The 22,450-nt window shown below is 46.1% G+C and overlaps 1 protein-coding gene across 14 annotated transcripts in view; it reads right to left on the bottom strand.

The window, feature by feature from the left end:
- The window catches only part of Clec16a (C-type lectin domain family 16, member A), a 199,570-nt gene that overhangs the window by 126,394 nt on the left and 50,726 nt on the right, over positions 1–22,450 (bottom strand). For 13 of the 14 annotated variants that reach the window (XM_006522660.3, XM_006522662.3, XM_030249311.1 and 10 more), the window contains 2 exons: positions 7,350–7,482; positions 3,885–3,985 (listed from right to left, as the gene is read on the bottom strand). In XM_006522660.3, coding sequence (XP_006522723.1) covers positions 3,885–3,985; positions 7,350–7,482 — 234 coding nt within the window. Of the gene's footprint in view, positions 1–3,884; positions 3,986–7,349; positions 7,483–7,708; positions 22,446–22,450 lie in introns of those variants that run through there. The other variant, XM_006522664.4, reaches the window with a different exon arrangement.

Raw genomic sequence — 22,450 nt, 5'->3', positions numbered from 1 at the left:
AATCAGCAAAGCTCACTCATAAGAGATACTCTAACATTTCCATGGAGAAACTCAGTGGTCAAAACTTTCCTTCAGGGGCTGGAGAGATGGCTCAGCGGGTAAGAGCACTCACTGACCGCTCTTCTGAAGGTCCTGAGTTCAAATCCCAGCAACCACATGGTGGCTCACAACCACCCATAATGAGATCTGACACCCTCTTCTGGTGTGTCTGAAGACAGCTACAGTGTACTTATGTATAATAATAAATAAATCTTTGGACCAGAGTGAGCGGGGCCAACCGGAGCGAGCAGAAGTCCTCAATTCAATTCCCAACAACCACATGAAGGCTCACAGCCATCTGTACAGCTACAATGTGCTCATATATAGAAAATAAATTAATCTTTTTTTTTAAAGACTTCCCTTTAGCTGAGTGTGCTGGAGTACTACAATCTCAACATTTAGAGATAAGGCAGGGGGATTGCAAGTCTGAGGCCAGCTAAGACTACATAATTGATCTCAAGATAAAAAAAAAAATCTCATAGAAGATACCTTGACAACTGGAATCAGGAGCATCCCTAGAAAGATAATGCAAAGGAAACTCCCAGGAATCTATGAGGGTGACCCTAGCTAAGACTTCTAGCAATGGGGTACACGAAGCATGAACTGGCTAAATCCTGTTATCAGGCAAGACTTCCAATAGAGTGATTGGGTCACCACAAAACCTTTGAACTGCAAGTGCTGGGGTAAAGGTGGCCCAGAAATTGTGTGTGTGTACGGGAACAGGGGTGGCCAGCCAACAACTGGCCCAGCTTGAGACCCATGTCACAAGAGGAATCCCACCCTGACACTGCCTGGAGGGCCAGGGCCCAAAGGCTGGAAAGCCCAGAGACCAAGGATAGAACCAAACATGACTGGCAAAACAAACAAGCAAATAAACAAAAGAAACAAAGAAAAGTCAACGAAATGATTCCTAATGATAGTCGCTATACTCATATATTGGTGTCTAGCTCAATTATCGTCAGAGAGGCTTTACCCAGCAACTGATGGAAACAGATGTAGAGACCCACAGCCAAACATTAGGTAGAGCCCAGAGAATTATGCAGAAGAGGAGGAGGAGGGATTGTAGGAGTCACAGAGGTCAAGGACACAAGAAAACCCACAGAATCACTTAACCTGGGCCCACAGGAGCTCACACAGACTGAACCACTAACCAGGGAGCCTCCATGGGACAGACCCGGGCTCTCTGGACTTGTTAGAGTTGTGTAGCTTGGTCTTCCTGTGGAACTCCTAACAGTAGGAGCAGGGCTGTTTCTGACTCTGTTACCTGCTTTTAGGACTCTTTCCTCCTACTGGGTTGCCTTAATAGGAGAGGAAGTGCCTAGTTTTACTGCAATTTGAAATACCATGACTAGTTGATATTCATGGTCTGCAGTTTTCTGAAGAGAAACAGAGGAGTAGTGAATTGGCGGTAGGGATAGGGTCTAGGATTTGGCAAGAAGGAAGGGCAAACTATGGTCGGGATGTAAAAAAAATTAATTAATTAATTAATCAATCAATGAAAAAAGGGGGGAAATACCTTGTCCAGATGGCTCTGCTGGTTCAAAGAACATTTAAAGAAGAAGATGCTAGTTCCCCCCCCTTGTTTTTCGAACAAGGTTTCTCTATGTAGCCTTGGCTGTCTTGGAACTCACTCTGAAGACCTGCCTTGCCTGCCTGCCTCTGCCTCCTGAATGCTGGGATTAAAGGTGTGCACCAGCACCACCCAGCAATAATACTAGTTTTTTAAAAAAAATAAGGTACATAACTGCAGTGCATCCAGATAAATAACTGTAAGAAATCTATAGATCAGTATCATTTATGAACACAGATACAAAAATCCTTAACAGTTGGGGATAGCAGCTCTAGCTCAGTTAGTAGAGTATTAAGCTAAACAGACGAGGCTTGAGCACTGCCTCAAGCAGGAGTGATGGTGCACACCTGTAATCAGAGCACTTGGAGGCAGGAGAATCAGGAGTTCAGGTCATCTTTAGTTACAGAGTAAATCCCAAATTAGCCTGGGATGCATGAGATATTGCCTCAAAAAACAAAACAAAACAACCTTAAAAAAACCAAAAAACAAAAACAAATTTAGCAATCCAAGTCTAGCAATGTCCATAAAATTTCACAGCAGGTAGAATTAACCCAGAGTTACTTGAGAGAACTGGAGATAGCTTTGGAGAAAGTGATTTCTGAGTGGAAGGCTGAGAGGGAAGCACACTGAGTAAGTGGTGACTTGGAGAAGAGAGAGCAGCCAGAGAGAGCACAAGCACATAAGGAGGTGAGGCTCTCTGGGAACAGGTGCTTGTCAGTGTTGTGGTGGCTACTGCGCTTCCAAAGGAGCGTCCCAGACACAGGGCTACCAGGACGAGTGTGCTGATCCCAGCCGAGACGACATGAAGCATTCCACAGGTAGGCACCACACCAAGCTGCAGCCATCTTGGGACTGCCTGGGACCACATCAGAGCCCTTGCAGGCAGGCTCTTTAGTACTCATTGCTGAGGTCTCTACAGTCCTTTCCAGTCCGTCCCTGGTTCTTCATCAGTCTCTGGGCTCCTGTGAGGTGCCCCAAGCTGCCTCATAGGTTTCTCCTTTCCACCTCCATGGAAGAGAGGCAGTTTCCATCGCTTGGCCATGGATCATGGATGAGAGCTGCCTCAAGCTTACCTCTACCAGACTTCTGTTGCTGTGCCTGAAAACCCTCCAGCTAAAGGTCTGAGAAGGGAGTCCTTGAAATCAAATCAAAGTGGAAAAGCAGGTGCTGTCTAGATACTCCATTGAACAGGGTCAGAAGGGTGGAGGTTAAGGGAGAAGCTAAAGGTTCCTGAACAGCAAAGAACAGGGTAAAAGCAGCCTCACTGTAAGGGGGCTATGGAGAGTGGACTGTGAGCAGTAACACCTGACCCTAGTGCTACTTACTAAGGAGATGCAGAACAAGTTATCACCTCGACACCCAACAGGCATTTCCACACAGATGTGAAACTCTGTGTCAACCCTAATGGCAAGAAGAGCAGGCCCAGCGGCAGGTCACACAGGCAGCACAGGTGCCATGGTGCAGTTGGTTGTCCTCTTCACCGAGGTTCATAGAGGATATGTGAGAAACTGACCAAGAAGTTGCCTTGAACAGCAGATGGGGAGGCATTTGCCATTAGATGTTTTTGTGCTGCCAACTGACTTAATTTTCAAGACTAATGATTGAGGAATAAATAAGAAACACCCTGTTCTGCTTCAGACATAGGCTGTCTTAGTGAGCATCACTTCTATCTCCTCCCACCAAGTTTAACGTAAACCTCCTGGATGGAATGTTATTTGATGCTGTGTGTCAATCTATGCCAACTCCAGCTCTTGTGAATATTCTTGAGGAAAGTCTCCAAACTTGCCTGTGGGGAGCCTGATAGGCCAACACCAGAATCAGCTTCCAGCAGATGGAGAAGCACAGCTCTCTTCAGAAAGGAAACCTATGCTTCCACACAGGTCAGTTTTAGCACTGACCCCACGGCAAGAACATCAAGTACTATAAATAGCAAACCCAAGGTTCCAATTTGACTGGTTTGTCTCTGATGTCAGGAAAGTGGTCATTAGCTAGGTTAACTGTAAAGCAGAGAGGGTCTGTAAAAAGCCACACTGGGTTAGACAGCCACACTTGAATTCTCCCCACCACGCCAGAGTCACCAATGCCTGTGGCTTCAGTCTGCAGAAAACACCTGAGAAATTGTAATGAGGCTAAAGAAGAGCACTGTAGGTGTCAGCCTCAGAGGCCAGGAGGGAACCTCCTTCCCAAAGTGCCCTCCCTTTGCATCAGTGAAGAGGAAGGATGCTACAGAGCCAGCACTGTGTCACATACTCAGGCAGGTAAGGAGCACACGTACCTTTGTTATGAGACATGGCATACAGGAGGCAGAGCACGAAGAGGGCGTGATAGTCATCGTCAGGGCTGTCCAGGGCATGGTACACCATATCCAGGAAGGGTCTGGAAAAGAGGAAATCTCTGTAAGCCTCTGGAACAGTGTGCATTTCCCTCTCTCATCTGACAACATCTTGTCTTTGCTTCTCACAGGTCTAAGGCTACTAGCTTGTGGTGAATGCACTATGTGTCTGGTCCAGAATCAGGCACTGGGAACACATCCACACAAATGAGAGATGGGCTCTGACCTTGGAAAGCTGCTATTGGGGTGGGGGTGGGGGGTGTTGACCAAGGATAGACAACTCAGACACTTGACAATCATTCACCTGGTCTCTCTGGAGATGGTAGGTACAAAGTTCCTGCTCTTTCATACTCCCATGCCAACTGGCAGACAGCACAGACATGTATCATTACTTTAAATAAAGGACGGAAGGAATGAAGATGAACACAGGACCAGTGTAACAGACCTAGATCACTGGGCAAGACACAGTCATGTTTGAAGGTACGGTTAAATCAGACTGCCTGGGTTCAAATGCTGGTCTGCTTCTTCCTGCTACAAACCCTCTGGTGAGTTCCTTAACTGCCCCACCTCACCTGCACAGAAGCAGTCCAGCCCAGGAGGCTGACTGCAGGGCCTTAGCACGGGGTCATGCCCTGCACTTGATTACTATACTTAATATATCAAGGATGCTTCTCTGTGATTTTATTTTGCCTGTGTTCTGGCTCAGCAATTTCTTGGGCCAACATTCCTTGACTAGAAGAATTGATAGTGGGTCTCTCACCTTCTGTGCTCTGTGGATAAGGTATAAAAAGTGGCCACAACTTGGAAAATACACATCCCAAATGCTGCCCTTCCCAGGGTAGGGCCTAGCCTGGCAAGACTTCAGTAACAGAAAACAGAACAGCACAGGGCAGGCCTGGGGTAAGAGGCTGTGCTCCCATCCGAGGCTGCCCCATTGAACACCAAGCTGAGGTCAAGAAAGCCAAATAATCCAGAAAATGATCAAGGTTGTATTTTACAACTGGAAGAACATGTGGGCATTAGCAGTATGGACTATCTATGAGGATTGAAAATAGAAAATAGCCGGGGCCTAGCAAACACAGAAGTGGATGCTCACAGTCAGCTAATGGATGGATCATAGGGCTCCCAATGGAGGAGCTAGAGAAAGTAGCCAAGGAGCTAAAGGGATCTGCAACCCTATAGGTGGATCAACATTATGAACTAACCAGTACCCCGGAGCTCTTGACTCTAGCTGCATATATATCAAAAGATGGCCTAGTCGGCCATCACTGGAAAGAGAGGCCCATTGGACTTGCAAACTTTATATGCCCCAGTACAGGGGAACACCAGGGCCAAAAAGGGGGAGTGGGTGGGCAGGGGAGTGGGGGTGAGTGGATATGGGGGACTTTTGGTATAGCATTGGAAATGTAAATGAGTTAAATACCTAATAAAAAATGGAAAAAAAAAAAAGAAAATAGAAAATAGGACTGTCCAAAGGAGATCACTGGCGCAGAATCTTCCATGTCATCTTGAATATGTTAGGCTTTGATGGGGCAGATGAGAGATGGAGTGGAGGGCCTTGAGCACAGTGGGAAATGCTCTGCTACTGAGTGACACTTGCGGCTCCTCATCCTGAGTCCCTAGTTGCATAATGCATCAACACAAAATGTGAAGCTGGAAAATGAAAATAAATAAGTAGTAAAAATTTATTTGTCACGTTTCAAATAAACACGGGATACACAAAACTTAAAAGGAAAACCTTAAGGGGACAGTGCCCAAAAGGGTCCTTGTCTCCTGCTGCCCAGGCAATAGATAGCTCCTCCATCTAGATATGTCTACATCTCTGCTGTGTGCAGATTTGGATTCTATGAGATTCTAGCAATGACTATACCAAATTTGAGACTAGAGTAAAGTATAAAACATTTTTTTTGTAAGCTAGCTGGTTGCAATTTGGATTACATTTGCACTTGGAAATAGTACAGATGACCAACCACAAAACAAGGGGAGGGCTTGTGGGTGAGCTATCCTTTATATATGATATGAAGTATTTTGAAGCCGCTAAGCATCCCATTACTAACAGGATCATGATGTGAAAAAGATGCTGGGGTTTGGTACTAGATAGCAAAAGGGTGAAATAAAACAAGACAGGAATGAGTTAGGGACAAGTGGTCCTGAAAAGGTCGGTAAGAGACACTGAGACAGGAGCATCTGGAAGCACTAACTTTTATTTTTATTTTGCATTCCTGAAAAGTTTTCACATTTTTCTGGAGGTGCATCACTTATATATCTTTTAAAGATTGCTGAGTAGGAGTTGTGGTGCATTAATCTTTAATCCTAGGAGGCAAAGACAAGTGCACCTCTGTGGGTTCCAGGCCAGCCAGAGAGAGCTACTTACTAAGATAGCCCCAAAACAACAATTTTTTGGCGGTGGGGGGGAGGGGAGAATCTTTGTATTTTATTTTGGGTCTAACTTGACCCTGAGTGTAGGCTAAACTCTGTACAAGGGAAATTCCAACAGTTCCAGTTCTCTCTACAGTGGAATAGACATCAAGATTCAGCTGATGCGCTGATGTTCTGGGAAACAAATGACCATCTTCCTTTACCCTCTCCTTGCTCCCAGCCTCAGGCTGGGAAGTGGGTGCTAGGGATGCTGTCTTGGGCTCAAGGACACACAGAAAACCCGTTGGCTCAGTCACCTGAGTTAGTTTCTGCTTGTTAGAAATCTATGTGATCACAGTAACCAGTTAGTCATCCAAGGTTTAAAAAGAACCCAATCAACTCTTAAAAACCCCTGTTCCCTAAAATGCAAGAAAAAAAAGAAGCCATTTAGCCCCAAGTCAAACAAAACCTCTTGTTCTCCTCACTCTCACAAAGCTCCAGTGTTAATGTTTCAGGCTCATGGCTCCCTGTATTGGATCCTACAGATCTGAGCACATCACCACAGCGGCATGGAAAGGAGCAGCTGATGATCTGCAAGCACACAGATCAGCTTCACAAACCATCTCTGAGTTGAGAATAACAGGTCAGAGCAACAGGGCCAGGACAGGTGGCAGCACTGAATCACACTATGTGTCAAGGCCCCACAGACACGGGCAAGCATGGCAATCAGGGATTGAGAGGAGAGTTCCAAGCCTGACTCATGAGAGGCTCTTCCTGGGAACATCCTACGTCCTTTAGACCCAGCCTAGCTACCAACTGTTCCACCGTGGTAATGTCCTGGACTGACCACCTTGTCAAAGAATAAGAGTATGAGGATGTGACTAAGCCAGTTCTTCCCTTACATACCCCCAGAGCTTGTGTCTCCTGGTGGCCAGAGGCTGAAGCAAAGGGAACAAATGGTGAGCAGGAGAAAGCCATGGCTGTGTTTACCCTTTCTTTCTCAAGGCTGAGGGGCTGTCCAGGAGCTCCCAGCAGGGCCTCGCTGCTCACCTGCTCCACTGTGCATTCTCTGAGTTCGTGGCGGCGCTCTTCTCCTCGTCTGTGGTGTTCTGCTCCTGCACTGAGGTCCCAGCAGCGGCCACCTCTGAGAGCTTGCCAAGCTTCATGATCACCATCTCAATCTCTGGAAGCAAACATAGAGCAGCTGAGCCCTGCTGGCATCAGTAACAGAGACTCAAGTTGTAGCCCAAGCATGTGTAAAGCACTCCAGACATGCTAAGCAAGCCTCAACAGTGGGGGAAGATACCAGTAACATGTAGGAAAAAACTGTCCAGGCCAGACCTCTGTCCATTTGTCTGAGTAACACCAAAACATGAGCCCTGACTTGGACAAACACACAAGGAAGTTACCTGTTTTATTTCCTGACGTAAGACACTTAGCTCGGTCATGATCACATTTCCTTTCCAAAGGGTTGATGGCAGCTCAGGAGATGGAACATGAGGCTAGTATGTCCTTACCTAACTCACTGAACTGCTCGGAAGCTCTCTAACTTTAGAAACAGCTCTGGCAGGACAGAGGCCATGTTTCCACCTTTCTATTTACAACCTTTGAAAGGGAGACACAAGTTAGGAATCTCATTTTGTTTTTCCCAACTCCAGAAGAGAAACTTAACAGCAACTGACTGAAATTGTGGTATATATTTTATTTTCACACACCTTAAGGATCACTGAGTAGAAACATCTGGAAGTCAAGAGTGATCCTGTGCTTCCTGATGTCCCCATCAAGAGTACTTGTCATGTGCTAAGGCCATTCTCAGGCAGATGCCCTTCCCTGAGATCTCCACTGGTGTAGGCCTGTCCCTTAGCTGGCTCCACACGCTCTCATCCTCATCTGTTCTCCATACCAATTGGAGAACTATCCCAAGTGGTAGTAAGTGGAAACAAGCTCATGTCCCTCTTTTGTTCCAAGCTCCCCGCGCCTTCTCCTCACTCTCAGGATGAAATCCAAAGGGTGCAGACCATGGCCTGCTCCTCCTACGCCTGGCCTGTCTGCCTCTGATCTCACACCCTGGCCTTCTCTGCCTTGCTGGCTCCCCACCCTGGCCATGCTAGGCGTATTGTTTGCTGGCTGTCAAATGACCCACACTTTCTCAGACATGGGCGTTACTCGGTTACATCTTCCAATGCTCAGCTAAATGTCACCTCCTTGGAGATGCCTTGGTCACTGTCCTCACCTGTCCTTCCCTTAGCTCTTTTTAAGAACACCAACTAAACTGCACACTGTGTCTAGGTTTCTTTCCCTCCTCATGTTCTTTCTGGTTCTAGGGTCTCATGAGATCAAACCTCTGTGTGGAGACTCTTCTGGGCCCTAAGAGGCTTTCAGGATTTCCTGGATTTGGAGGAACTTGGCAGTGTATGGGGTCCTGGCCAGAAATTTTGAGAAATCCCTGGACAGGAGTTTGTCTGATTTTTTTTCCCCCCAGTTATTACGCTGGGGCTGATTTGCAGAGGAAGACCACATATGGGAAATATCCTTCTTGTGACATCATAGCCAGCATACACACTGGCAACATGACCTTAAGACAAGTGTCAATTCTCTATTGGCCATGCTACTATCAGGTGTCCCCAGGGTCAAGCTATTCCCCTTTTCCTTTTATGCCACGTTCTGTGGAACAAAGTCTCCACAGAAAGTGTTGCTGCTGTTTGCAGTGCAAGGGCCCCTATTTGGGGCCTCAGGCATGGTAGTTGCAAAGCCCTTTGAGCTACACCCCCCAACAACACTATTGGTATAAATTATCTGGAATTTTTCAGAGTGCCTCTCTGTCTATCACCTTGTTTCTTTGATCTATAGCATCTCTGACCACCAGCATTGTCACTCTGCTGTTTTACCTACTTACTCTTGGCTATCCTCTACTGGTATGGGCTTCATAAGCATAGCTGCCTCCCCATCACACAGTGCACCTCTTGAATATGTGAATGAATCACTCCCCGGGTCCAGGACAATATGGGAAATTTGGGTGCAGAAAGGACCATCAATGTGCTGTAGCAGCTGTGGTATGGGGTAGGGTGTTCAATATGTTCACAAAGTTCTCTCATGGGAGATGTCTGACCGTCCCCATGCCACCCACTCCTCCCTGGCACACACTCTTTCTGGTCTCTCTTAGAGTGATGATATACTTGTAGTCAGCCCCTGGTGTGGAGGCAATCCCACACATGTTCCCTTGGGACGAAGACCTCTGGAAGCTTACTCTGGGTTCCCTGCCCTCCCCACTTAATCTGAGCCAGATGCTAGCTGAAAGTCTACAGGGAGGTCACTATCACCAAAAGTAATCTTCAAGGGGTATGTGGGCAAGTGTTGTCTCTCAATTGTTTTATATGTATCTTATAGGCATTGCAAGACAATTCTAGTTGCATAAAGAGCTAATTCTTTTGTGCAATGAGGCTAAATTTAAGAAACAAGTACATCAGTTCCTACTGAGTGGACAACAGAACACAGTCTTCCGTCATGGCTGCACAGGGACACAGCACCAACAACAGAACACAGTCTTCCGTCATGGCTGCACAGGGACACAGCACCAACAACAGAACACAGTCTTCAGTCATGGCTGCACAGGGACACAGCACCAACAACAGAACACAGTCTTCCGTCATGGCTGCACAGGGACACAGCACCAACAACAGAACACAGTCTTCCGTCATGGCTGCACAGGGACACAGCACCAACAACAGAACACACAGTCTTCAGTCATAGCTGCACAGGGACACAGCACCAACCCTGTATTAGGCACCATTTTTTCTTTCCTTGTTGTTCTACAGTTCTCTTCAACCCCTAGCTAGTTCCTAGTCACCTTAGGTTTCCCCAGATTGAGGTACAAGACCATTTGATAGGTCAGTCTTTTTCTTATCTATTTTGTTTGCTTTATACTGTATATGACTTAACACGGTGATGAGAATACGTATAATCACAATCAATGTGTTTCTTCTTGGGAGGTTCAGGCTTTTATTTTGTTTGTATCTCATTGTGTTTACTGATAAAGACAGTTGAAGTCTCCCAAGCTTTGACACTGGTTTCCCCTTGGCTATGGCCTCTGACCTCTACCTGGTGATCCCAGGCCCAACTTGCGCATGCTGTGAGCTCACTTTCCCGGGCAGAACTCCACCCTGCTTGGCTGACATGGTGGGAACACTGTTTCCCAGGACTCTCCAAGGTCACAGAGTCAAGTTCCAGTGCCAAGTGTGACGGACAAGTTAGCATAGTAGTCCCCTTTTCAGCCTTTTCCTGTCCCTGGACATCATTAGGATTCTGGAGCAAGAGAAGAGTTCAAGACAATCTAGCTCACTGCTAGTTGGGCAATTTTTCAAGTGACTCAATAACTTATGCTTTTTTGCAATGCTGGAGATAGAACCCAGGACCTTGTGCATATTGGGCAAGTACTCTGCCACTGAGCCACACCCTTAGCCATCAAAGGGACTTTCCAAGGCATGCCAACATGGTAGGTAGTCGAGTATAGGACTGTGGTCAAAGAAGGTAAATATCAACTGTCTGCCCACATGGTCACTCGGGCACTACAGAGCCCCTTCCTGATATTCTAGGACCTTCAAAAAAAAAAAAAAGAAGAGACAATAACAACATCACAATACTTGAAATCTACTTGTTTCTTGTTTGTTCCAAATGTGGCAACCAACTCTGAGAAAGAGTCACCCAGAAGTGCAATAGTTCTCTATGCAGCAGAAGCTAGTCCAGCTCCCACTGTGGCACACAAGCCAGCAGTAGGTGATCCGAGCACCTTAAGTCCTGACTGTGTCACCCTGTGCTCCCAGTTGCTCAGCCAATCCTACTGAGTTTCTCCAGTTTCAGCTGATTTCCTAGGTGAGTGTAGACCAGTTCTTTCAAAGTCAGGATAGGTTTTCATCTTTTTGTAAACAATTTTATCCAGCTAAGTTTTACAGTGAAAGTTCTTACCTGGGCTCCACCAGCTCTCTGTCTCTTTTGAAATGGAGAGAAGTGGCTTTGGGGAAAGGGTCTCCCCAGTCTGTCACATCTCTAAGAGCCTGTGACCTTTCCTGTGAACCCCTCTTTCTGCCATACCAGAGTGTCTATGGTGGTCTTGTGTTGCCTTCCGGCCCCATGCTGACCTGTTCTTGCTGATGCTGTATTCATTCCAGGGCAGCCAGCTTCCACCAATGGGCCAAGCAGGATGCTCCAGTGACTCAGGAGCTACCAAATGGCCAGAGATTCTGCTAATGGCAACTCAAGGGCTCTATCTGACCCTCAATTATACTTTGAGTCATCCCCAGTCCCACCAGCCAGGCTTCTGTTTAAATGAGAATGGCTTGTTGAAGGGATTAGCACTTTTAAAAAATGTAAATTGTGTGTATGGGGGAGAGTATGTATGACTGTGAGCATGTGCAGAGTGAAGAAGAGGACACGGGGTGTCATGCTCTATCATTTTCCACCTAAATTACCTGAGTGTGACTTACTAACAGTCTCTTATTACAGAGCAACCAGTGATCCCTATGGATCCTCCTGTCTGTGCCCCCGCAGCAGTAGAATTACAGGCACTCGCAAAAGCAGATCTGGCCTTTTGCTTGACTATTGGGGATTTGAACTCATGTCCCCAGGCTTATGCAACAAGCACCTTTACCTGCTGAACTAGCTTTGCAGCCCTGATGGGCTCATGTAAAAATGTTGTGCCTTCATCTAACCTGATAAGGTCCTTGGAGGCCGGCAGCTTTTACTAGGTACTGAGGCTGTACAGGACTTGTGGGCGGTTGAGTATAAACTGCCCCTCCATGGTCCCCAGTCAGCGGCACTGTTTGCGGGAGTGGGGGGGTAGGCAGGATGGTCTTACTGGGGAAGTATACCGCTGGGGACAGGCATTGGGGTTTTAAAAGCCAGGTGCAACTCCTAATTCACTCTCTGCTTGGGGTTCAAGATATGACCTTTCAGCTGTTCCTGTGACATGTCCCCTCTGTGATAGCAATGGATTTTTATCCTTCTAGAACCTCAACAACAGAGAAAAGTGTCAAGAGTACATCTACCACACTGCCTTATGAGCAAAAAGGACAAAAAAAAAAATACAAATTTGACTTTTTTTCTTCCTTCCTTCCTTTTTTTTTTTTTGACAGAGGTTCACTATGTAGTCCAGACCGGCCGAGCTCCTCCTGCTTCAGCCTCTCCAGTATTGGGACTGCAGGTGTGCGCCACCACACCTGGCTAAATCTGCGTATTTTTACAACACACATGGGGGAGAGGAGGGAGAGCAGATAACTCAGCAAAAAGGTCAGGGGTGGGAGGGGAGAAGGAACACAGAAGCAAAGGACTTTCCTGTCTGCACAGTCTTCGGGGTTAGAACACTGTGTATTTTAAGAAGAAGATTCTGTGTATGTGGGCTTGGGTTGGATGTGACCAGGACACACAGGACATATGTATTAAATCATAAAACATACATATGAATTGTATCAACAAGAACACTGAACTGCACAGAAAGGGAAATGTCAAAATTTAAAGTAAGTGCCACACCTACCCTGAAGGAGGAAATGGGGGTGGGCCAATCCAGCAAGCATACGAAGGAGCAGCTGACAAGACTCCCTTGACTTTGGACACATGAAATACTGAGGTAGGGTGGCAGATGGAGAAGTATTGCAAACAAACTCCCCACTAATTATTTACAGAATGCTACATAATTGAGCGATGTGACTCTGACGCTGTTCCGGCTTGTTACAGCCTCAGAGAATAACTGTGTTGGAGAGAAGACAGAGGAGTTCACTACAGACAAAACATAACAGGGAAGCCAAGAATGTGGGAATACTGGGACTGAGAGTCAGTACAAACTTCACACTTAAAAGGACATGGTACCACCTAACCCACATCAGCCAAGAAGGCAGACCCTTAAGCATTCAGAGACCAAATGAGGACCACTTAAGTCACTAGAGGTCGAAGCACATCTGCATTCTTCAAAAGATCAGTGTGATGAAGGGCGCCCATCATCATGGTGTCAATACAGGAGACCTGTGCAGGAAGACCAAGAATCTGCAGCTATCCCGTGCTACACCTATAAAATTCTGTCTCAAAAAAAGGAAGTAGGAATTTAGAATGTGCAATAAAGGACATTTTTTTAGGCCAACAGAGACAACGGTGACATAGCTGGGAAAGAGTGTAGTGAGCATTTTGGTTTCATTAAGAACTCAGTTACGCTATGTGAACATGTTTTGGTTTTAATCCCAGCTGTGGGATATGGGGCTGCTTCAGGTTGTCCACGGCCATTAAGTATGATTGTATTACACTCTAGGTGGGCCATGATTTTTGCCAGCTGCAGATATGGGATTCTAGAGAGGGTATAAATGGGAGAGCCTTGGAGAGCCTGGGGCAGCTGCTGCTGGTCCCTGCTGTTGCATTTGCTGGATTGCTAGCTTTCTGGACATTCTGAAGACAAGATTGGACTTGGCCCTAGGATCCCAACACCCCTAATCAGTAGGAAGTAGTCTAAAGAAGTCTATGCCCCCTTTCCCCTCTAGCCTTCTTTCTCTCCTACCTAGTGTTGGGGGGTTGGAAGGGATTAGGGTGGAATAAGGGTTGGGTGGGAGTAAATATAAGAATCCAATAAAATAGCTAAAAAAAAAATCTGTCGACAAAAGAGCTATGAACTGATGGTGACAGGTTGAAGAATACCTTGTTCTTAGCAAAAAACCATGGAGGCCCTGGGAGGAAAAGGACATGAGATATGACTTATCCCTCCAACAACTGTGCATAAGTGTGTGTGCATGCATGTGTGTATGTGTGTGTATGCATGTGTGCGTGTGTGTGCATGTGTGTTTGTTTGTGTGAACTGGGCAAGAGGGTGGGAGGAAGGGGCGGGTGGGGAGAATACAAGTAAAAATGCAAATAGTAGAAAACAGCAAAATCGGAAACTAAGTAAAGAGTAAATGAGTAGTCTATACTATTTTTGTTTCACGACTTTTCTTAAATTTGAAATTATTTATAAATAACACATCTGAAAAATTACTACTTGTGATGGTTTGTATATCCTTGGACCAGGGAGTGGCACCATCTGAAGGTGTGCCTTATTGGAATAGGTGTGATCTGGTTGGAATGGGTGTGTCACTGTGGGTGTGGGTATAAGATCCTCACCCTAGTTGCCTGGAAGTCAGTTCTTCCACTAGCAGCCTTTGGATGAAGATGTAGAACTCTCAGCTCTGCCTGCGCCATGCCTGCCTAGTTACTGCCATGCTCCCACCTTGATGATAAGGGACTGAACCTCTGAACCTGTAAGCCAGCCCCAATTAAATGTTGTTTTTTATAAGACTTGCCTTGGTCCTGGTGTTTGTTCACAGCAGTAAAGCCCTAACTAAGACACTACTATAAACTCAAAACCAGTGTTAAATGCAAAGTCTCTGTAAAGATATACATGATGAACAAGGAGATCTATTAATGTGCATTTTAAAAGGGAACTCAGTAAGTGCCTGAGATGTCCTGAAGGCCTTGCACACAAGGTCAGCTTGCACAGCCACTGCCACCATCTCCGACACTGTAAGCCATCATCTGACAGTGAGGGCCTTGTGAGAGATCCCCAAATCCTGGGACTCTGCCTCCTGGTCTCTCAGGCCACCTTTAGAAACAGTGAGATTGTTCTGTAGCTCTGAACACTAGGCCACCTGGTGGGGTGGGGCACTTCAAGTGCAGTGAGGCTGTAAAGCTTACTACACAGTAAGAAAACCTCCCAGGAGGTTGTAGCTGACACATCTGCCTGTGTTTGGGGTAAAGAATGCACAAAAGTACACCAGGACAATAACCAAGATTTACTTGGTGGAGAGATGAGACAAGTATTGCCACTGGCAAGTGAAGAACGGCAGAGCCCATCTGCAGCAAACTGCTTTCAGAAATCCCCAACTGTACAGAGAAAGCAGCTGCCAATGAAGACAGGAAAGAGAAAAAAGAAATTTGAGCCAAAGGAAGAGACATGGAACGAGGGGATGGTGAAATGGAAAGAAGCTGCTCCTGCCAGCCTGCCAGCCTGCCAGCCTGCCAGCCATGGCATTCCCGTAAGCCCTAACAGATATAAGCAGAAACCTGTTCACAGGGTCCCTTTACTGGTCTAGATGCCCAGAGAAAGGGTGAATGAGTACACGGTTCACTGGTGTAGAAGAACACTACAATGAACTCTATGTTCCTATGATCATCATCAAAACAAATATATCTAAGAGTCCACAGCTCTGCTAGGAGCATGAAGGCATACATCAGGGTGGGCATTTGCCCATGCATACAAGGCCCTGGGTATATCCTGGAGTCACCTGGCAACAAACGCTCAACAAAATAAATAAATTAGAAGTTGGATGGGAACTAAATATTATTTTTAGAATTTTAGCCTAAGAACCCTTAAGAAATAGAGTTGGTTTTGTTTGTTACAAAATAATTAATGGAAAAATTAAAAGTTAAAGATGTATCAAGTTTCTAATGTGCTCTACCACAACCTTTAATCCAACAATGCAAAATTCAAGTCATTCCCAAATCTAAACCTTAAAGTGGTTTCTGTTAAGAGCATTATGCACAGCATGGTTTACAGTCAGGGGCTGGTGAGATGGCTCATCAGGTTAGGCACCTGCCACATAAGCCTAAAAACCCACTGTATAGTTGTGCTCTGACTTCTACATACATACACACATGCACTAGTTCCCCACACCCACCTTCTACATAAACAAATGAAGAAATCAGAAAAATCTTAAGGCTCTGTGTACAAAGAATATATGAAAAATAAGTGAATTTCACATTTACACTTGAGTCCCATCCCCAAGACAACAACTCATTATTCTTAGTATATGGAATGTTTATTTCAAAATCTGAAAAGATGGTAGCCCAAAGCATTTTGAAAAAGAATCCTCAACCTGTTCTTTAAAAAGAAAACAGCAGTTAGACGCTCATACTGCTCTTGCAGAAGACCTGAGTCTAGTTCCCAATTCTGACAGGGGGTGGCTCACAAGTGCTGGACTCCAGCTCCAGGGATCTGACACCCTCTTCTCTCCTCCACTGACATCTGCACTCGGGAGCACAACCTCCACCGAGACACAAAGGGATACACATAAAAATAAAATTTAAAAACAAAGGTATATCAGTAATAATTTTGAGAGTTAATTTTAGGACAGGGAAATTTAGCACTATTATATAATGTTACTGTCCTCCTAGAAAAAAAATCTATTCAAATTATTTTAGAAGTTCACACTAAACACTTTATCTGATTGTTTGACACAATGACTTCTGAAATAAACCTAGCCTTTAGTTAGAACTATTATAAAGACTGGGATGCTGAGAGTGACTTACTCCTGCCACTCAGGAGAATCATCTTCAAGAACTGTTGTATCTTTCTTCTTCTAGCTTTATTCCAGCCTGGGAAGCTGTAACTTCCCATGAAATCTACTGCAGCTCTGGGTGCAGCTCTGGGTGCCTTGCCCGTAGCACTAAATCGGAGTATACAGCTGGGGTGGCCTAACTAAACAGGGGTTGAACAGGGTTTTCTAGTCCCATTCCTACTTCATAATGTGGCTCTGGCTTAATCCAAATTCATTGTTTATCTCTTCATTTTAGGTATTTATTAATTACTTTTATTTGAATTTATAATGAAATCTCCCCACACTTAACAAAAGGTAGTTTAAATCTTCCTAGTTTGGCTGTTTGGGTAGGTTGAGATGAAGTGGCCTTTTGGAGGAAGTCTATCATTGGGGCTGGGCTTTGAGATTTCAAAAGTTAGCGCTTTTGGCCTCTTACCGTGAATCACAATGTGAGACCCTCAGAGCACTCTTAACCTTCTGGAACCATAAACACAAATAAGGCCTTCATGGTACTTTGTCACAGTTATGGAGGAGTAACTATCCTCTGTGTGTGTGTGTGTGTGTGTGTGTGTGTGTGTGTGTGTGTATGTGTGTGTGACTCAAGTGCATATACCAGAGGACAACCCCGAGTGTTGGTTCTCCTCAGGTTCTCTCTCTCTCTCCCTTTCTCTCTCTCTCTCTTTGGTGCTGGAGTTACAAGTGTGCCATTTTATAAAATAAAATAAAAAATAAAATAAAATAAAATAAAATACAGGGCTTCTGGAGGTTAAGCTGAGCAAGCCTGTTACCGCCTGGGCTATGTCCTCAGCTCCTGTAGGATCTTATAAGGATCTGTACAGAAGAGCAGCTGTGCCATGACAACAGGCAGAGAATGATGGCTGCAGTGGGTGGGGGCAGGGAGAATGAGAGTTGTTTCACAGGTAGAGTCTCAGGATACCAAAGAGTTCTGGAAATGATGGCAATGGACACACAAGATGGAACCCTTAGCACTGCTGACTCGTATGCTTCAAAGTAGTGAGGGTTCATTTGCCAGAATCTTACCACAATAAAAAAGAAATAAAAGAAGAAGAGGAGAAGGATGAAGTAGGAAGAGAAAAGACAGACAGGAACCAAAAGCAGGCAAGGGCATCTTCATCTTCTACATACCACATAAGTGATGACAGTACTGGGAGAACCGAGAAGGTCAGGACACAAAGACATTGATTTCTTGATGTGACAACTCTGGCCATATCCTGGAATTCCCCCATCCTCTGATAGTACTAACTCCCTGACTCGCCTAGGAGGAGTCATATCTGGTAGATGAAGTGCTCTCTGGGGAAACGGCAGGCACCACATCCCAGAAGTCTTTGACTTCACAATTCAAGGATTTCTTCAATCTGGATTCTCTGTTCCAGAAACCACAAACAGACAGACAATAGAGAGGGAGGGAGAAAGGCAGGCCTTCATAGGAAGGTCAAGGGAAGGGGAAAGATATGCTGCCAGTTACCTAGGTAACCACAGAGGGCTGTGATTGGCTGACTCTGGAACAGTGTTTTAAGGTGAAATTGGCTAGGGCAATAGCAGGGGCTGGCTGGAGTATGTCCCCTTCTTTGCTCATTGGTACCTCTCCTGAACACAGTGATTTTTCTGGGCATACGGCTTTTAGAGGATTTGCCCTCCCTGAGCTCTATGCTTCTCTTGTTAAGTCTGTATGAAAGGCACAGGCAAAAATCTCCCCACTACATAATGGGGGGAAGGGAGGGGAGCTACCAAGTCTCTTTCTCATTGGCCCACATGCTTACACTCTGAAAATGAACCCTGCTGGGCTGGGGAGATGGCTCATAGGTAAAACAGTTGTCATGCAAGTGTGGGGACCAGAGTTTGAATCCCTCAGTTTTGCAAGATGCAAAGAGTTCTGGAGACAGTGATAGATACACAAGACAGGCACCCTTAACACTGCCAGCTCACATCCCCATGCTCCCATCACGAAATAAGGCAGGGGCAGGAGAACCCCCAGCAATCCAGCCTGCCTGGTATACACAGCGGCAAAACATGAAAGCCTGTCTCACAGAGTGGAGGGTAAGGACAGACACTAACCTTGTCCTCTGATCTCAACAGTCTCAACATGTGTGTTGTGGTCTATATGCTCAGACACGAACACAGATACATACCAGGAACAGAGAAAGGAAGAAAGGTCTAGAGAAACTGTTGATGGTATAGGCCCAGAGTGTATCTCTATGCCTCTGCCTTCCATCATGATCTGGGCTGCTAATGTGTCACAAGCAGAATCTTTCCCATTTTACTGCCTTCCATCATGATCTGGGCTGCTAATGTGTCACAAGCAGAATCTTTCCCATGTCACATGGGAAATTTTACTGTAACAGCCTCAGGCTGAGAATCAGAAAGACCCTCTATAGGTGGACGTGTGCTGTAGAATTTCAACTTACCCGAAACTACAATGTGGCTCAAGACAAAAACTAGGATTCATGTTTCAATATCCCAGAGAAAGTCAAGAGTGAGGCCAGGTTCCACTTCATTCTTACAGAGACTTCTAAAGGACAAAGCAGATCAAGGCCCCGGAGACCCCTCTATCCAACCGACTAGGCTGTCAGTCTTGCCTTCTGCCACTACGACAGGCCCATGTGGGATTCCAGGAAGGGAGCTGGGAAGGTTGGGTTAGCCAACTAATTCCTAGTTGTTCCTTAGGCAAAACCAGCAGCCTAGCCCTGCTGTTCCCAGGAGGTGGTAGGGCTATTCCATCTTTCTGCTGGCCTCATTATTAACTTACTGCTCTAAGCAAGTCCAAAAGCAGATGGATGTCCCTTCAAATAAGGGCCAGCTAAGAAACAAGCACATGTGGTGGCTGTCTGACTTCTTAGGCAGAGCTTCTTCAGCTGAGGGGCGAAGGCATCCTTTGTCTTTCTTTTAACAGACCATTTCTGCAGAAATTGGAGACTGTAATCTTGTAGCCTTGGAACAAGTCACCCAGGACTTGAGAACTGAGGGACAGCAAATTTCTTTGTAAGCTGGAGATGAGTGAAGATGGGTCAAAAGCACACATTCAGTGTGCTTCAGTGTCTGGGCCTAAATATGGAAGTGCAAATTCTGGGAGCTACTTTATAAAAACAGAACAAAAGAAAACAAAACTCCAATCATTCTACATTCCCATCAAGCTGTGGCAAACCGTCCCACTGAGATACCCCTTTCACTCTTCTGTTTTACCCTACCTTTCTATGTGGAGACTTCTTTGCCACCAGAATAGGGGCAGCAGACATGGGGGGGGGGTGCAGGGGCACATGTGTCTGTCACAAGCACACTGTTAATCACCCCCTGATGCAGGCCCAATAAAAGAAGCTTGGAGGAGGAGTGACAGGAGGAAGAAGCAAGCACCCGCCACCTCAGCACAGCAAGGAGAGGGGAAAGCTGGGGCCCAGCACCCCACACTCTCATCCCTGCTGCTGATACACATACTTCAGAGCTTAGGAAAAAGCTGCCGTTGCCCCATGACCCAACTCCATAGGAACAAATCCTGGTTTGCAATAAGAACTGACACCAAGGGTCAGGATTTCACAGCTGTCACTTTTGCCCAAACAGAGATGCAGGGTGAGGAGAAAACATTCATTATCAGCACCTTCAAATATAAGTCTAAAAGATGGCATATATATTTTGGGAAGCCTTAGAATAGAAGTAGACTAGCAAGGCCTGTGGATGCTATGTGTTTATGGTGAGCTGGGTGGGAAGATGACAATCCACCATGTTTGGGAATGATTAGTGTGTTTGAGAACTGACAAGGCAGCAAAATGGCCACAGGGGCACTGGGAGCCACACCTGGATGAGCTATGAAGTCTATAAGCTAGCCTCTGGGGAAACCCTAGGGTCCTATTTGGCACAATCTGTGTAGCTTGGGAGCCCCACGTTGGGAGATGGGTAACAGTGTCCTCCCTGTGCAGGGGCAGGTCTCAGCACCAGAAGCCACACTCCACGCCCAGCACCCTAAGTGATATAACAGCCTCAATAAGCTGGCCTATAGCCCCTTTGTGCTGGGACTGAGCTATCTGGCTGACAATAAGGTTAGGGTCTGGGGCCAAGCCTGCCCTGTCCATACCACGTTAGTCATAGCTGTGGCTGCCTAAAAGCATCTCTCAAAGCCTGGAACAAAAGCAGCAACATCTTTCCAAGATGGTTTGACTAGAACACCTTGTGCAAAACAAGATACAGATACCCATCCTGCCCCATGCCACTACACCATGGCTAGACCTTCTTCCCAGCTAGTGAAATCCTTAACACAATGGAAAATAAGCGAGTGTGACTTACCTCATGTTTATCCCTTAACCTTACTGCCAAACTGATACTTAGAAGCAAAGGCTTCCAGACCACAAATGAATTGAATGTACCAACTAAACCAAAAAGCACAATGTATACAAATAAAAGCAGGCTAGAGACCTACTCAGCCTTAAGAAGAGTAGGCCACCAGGAGACATTTGGCTAGACTCACTGACATGTGATTGTGGTGTTCACTGACAATTGCCATGATAGTCATTCCAGGGACCAACAGGCTGGGATGACAGGGTATGTGCTGGCTGTAGACCTGTACACAGCTCTCAAAAGCAAACAAGCCTCTAGTTCAGCGGTTCTCAACATGTGGGTTATGACCCCTTTGAGGGTCAAATGATCCTTTCACAGGGGTCACCTAAGACACACAGTTATTTACATAGTGATTCATAGCAAGTAGCACAATTACAGTTTTGAAGTAGCAATGACAATAACGTTATGGCTGGGGTCAGCACAGCATGAGGAACTGTATTAAAGGGTTGCAGCATTGGGAAGGTTAAGAACCACTGCTCTAGTCAACGTGCAAAGCTCTGCATGGCTCTGTCAGCCACTTAGGACTGCAGTGCTTAAGCTCAGGGCCCATAAGGCTGGACTACTCTTAGCTGGGATGCTCCAAAGAGGTTGCATTTGTCCAAGGAGGTGTGGGATCTTCCTTCCAGCCAGTAAGCTCTGACCCAGCACACCAAGCAAGAGTCCCATTATCGCCAACACCCAAGCTTCAGCTCGGGGCTCTGAGTGGAAAGAGCCTGGTCTCTGATACAAGCAACTGACTACCTGCAGTGTTTAACTCCAGACCAAATGTTCTCCAGAGGGTTGTAGCATCTACACAAGACAGGGAGAGGTGAGGAAGGCGGATAATCCTGCCAGGGTGAAAGAAGGCAGGTTTCTGTTCACTGAGCGCATACACACCACACAATTGCGCCTCACTCTGAACAGATGGGACCTGTAAAACCCAGCTACAGAACCTGAAGGGAGTCTGTATTTAATCGAGTGACTGCAAAAATCCATCAGCTATCAAAGACATACTGTCTTAACAAACCTGGGCCCTTTCCTTCCCACAGTATACTGAACACAAATCCTACCCTCAAGTTAGCAGGAATAGGAACAGCAGCCATAATGGTGAATGGAGATGTTAACAATAAACAATAGCGGCAGCAGTGGCGGCAGCAAGTGCCACCACATTTCCTAAGGGCCTGGAGCTGTTGTGAGATGGCCAGGTGACTGTGTGATTTAATTCTGGTAATGCAGTATATGGTGGCTATGATGTGTGACTAGCTTTTTACAGATAGGAGACTTTACTCCAGGTCACACAGGTGGGACTTGCACTGAATCTGCTATTACACAGCCCACACTGCCTCTGAATGCTTGGGCTGTCCAGAATGAGGTACACTGGTGGGTGCTGAGATGAGCAGAAGCACCCAGGGGACACACAAGGAGCAGGAGAAGAACAGGACACAGAGCCTCACTGGCTGCAGGGCTGGCGTGGGTGAAGGGGCCGTCCGTTCCCGGGTACACTCA

Source organism: Mus musculus, chromosome 16 (assembly GCF_000001635.26).
Source record: "Mus musculus strain C57BL/6J chromosome 16, GRCm38.p6 C57BL/6J".
Classification (NCBI taxonomy): domain Eukaryota; kingdom Metazoa; phylum Chordata; class Mammalia; order Rodentia; family Muridae; genus Mus; species Mus musculus.
Note: the sequence above shows the minus strand (reverse complement) of the source record. Positions and strands in the feature narration are given on the sequence as shown.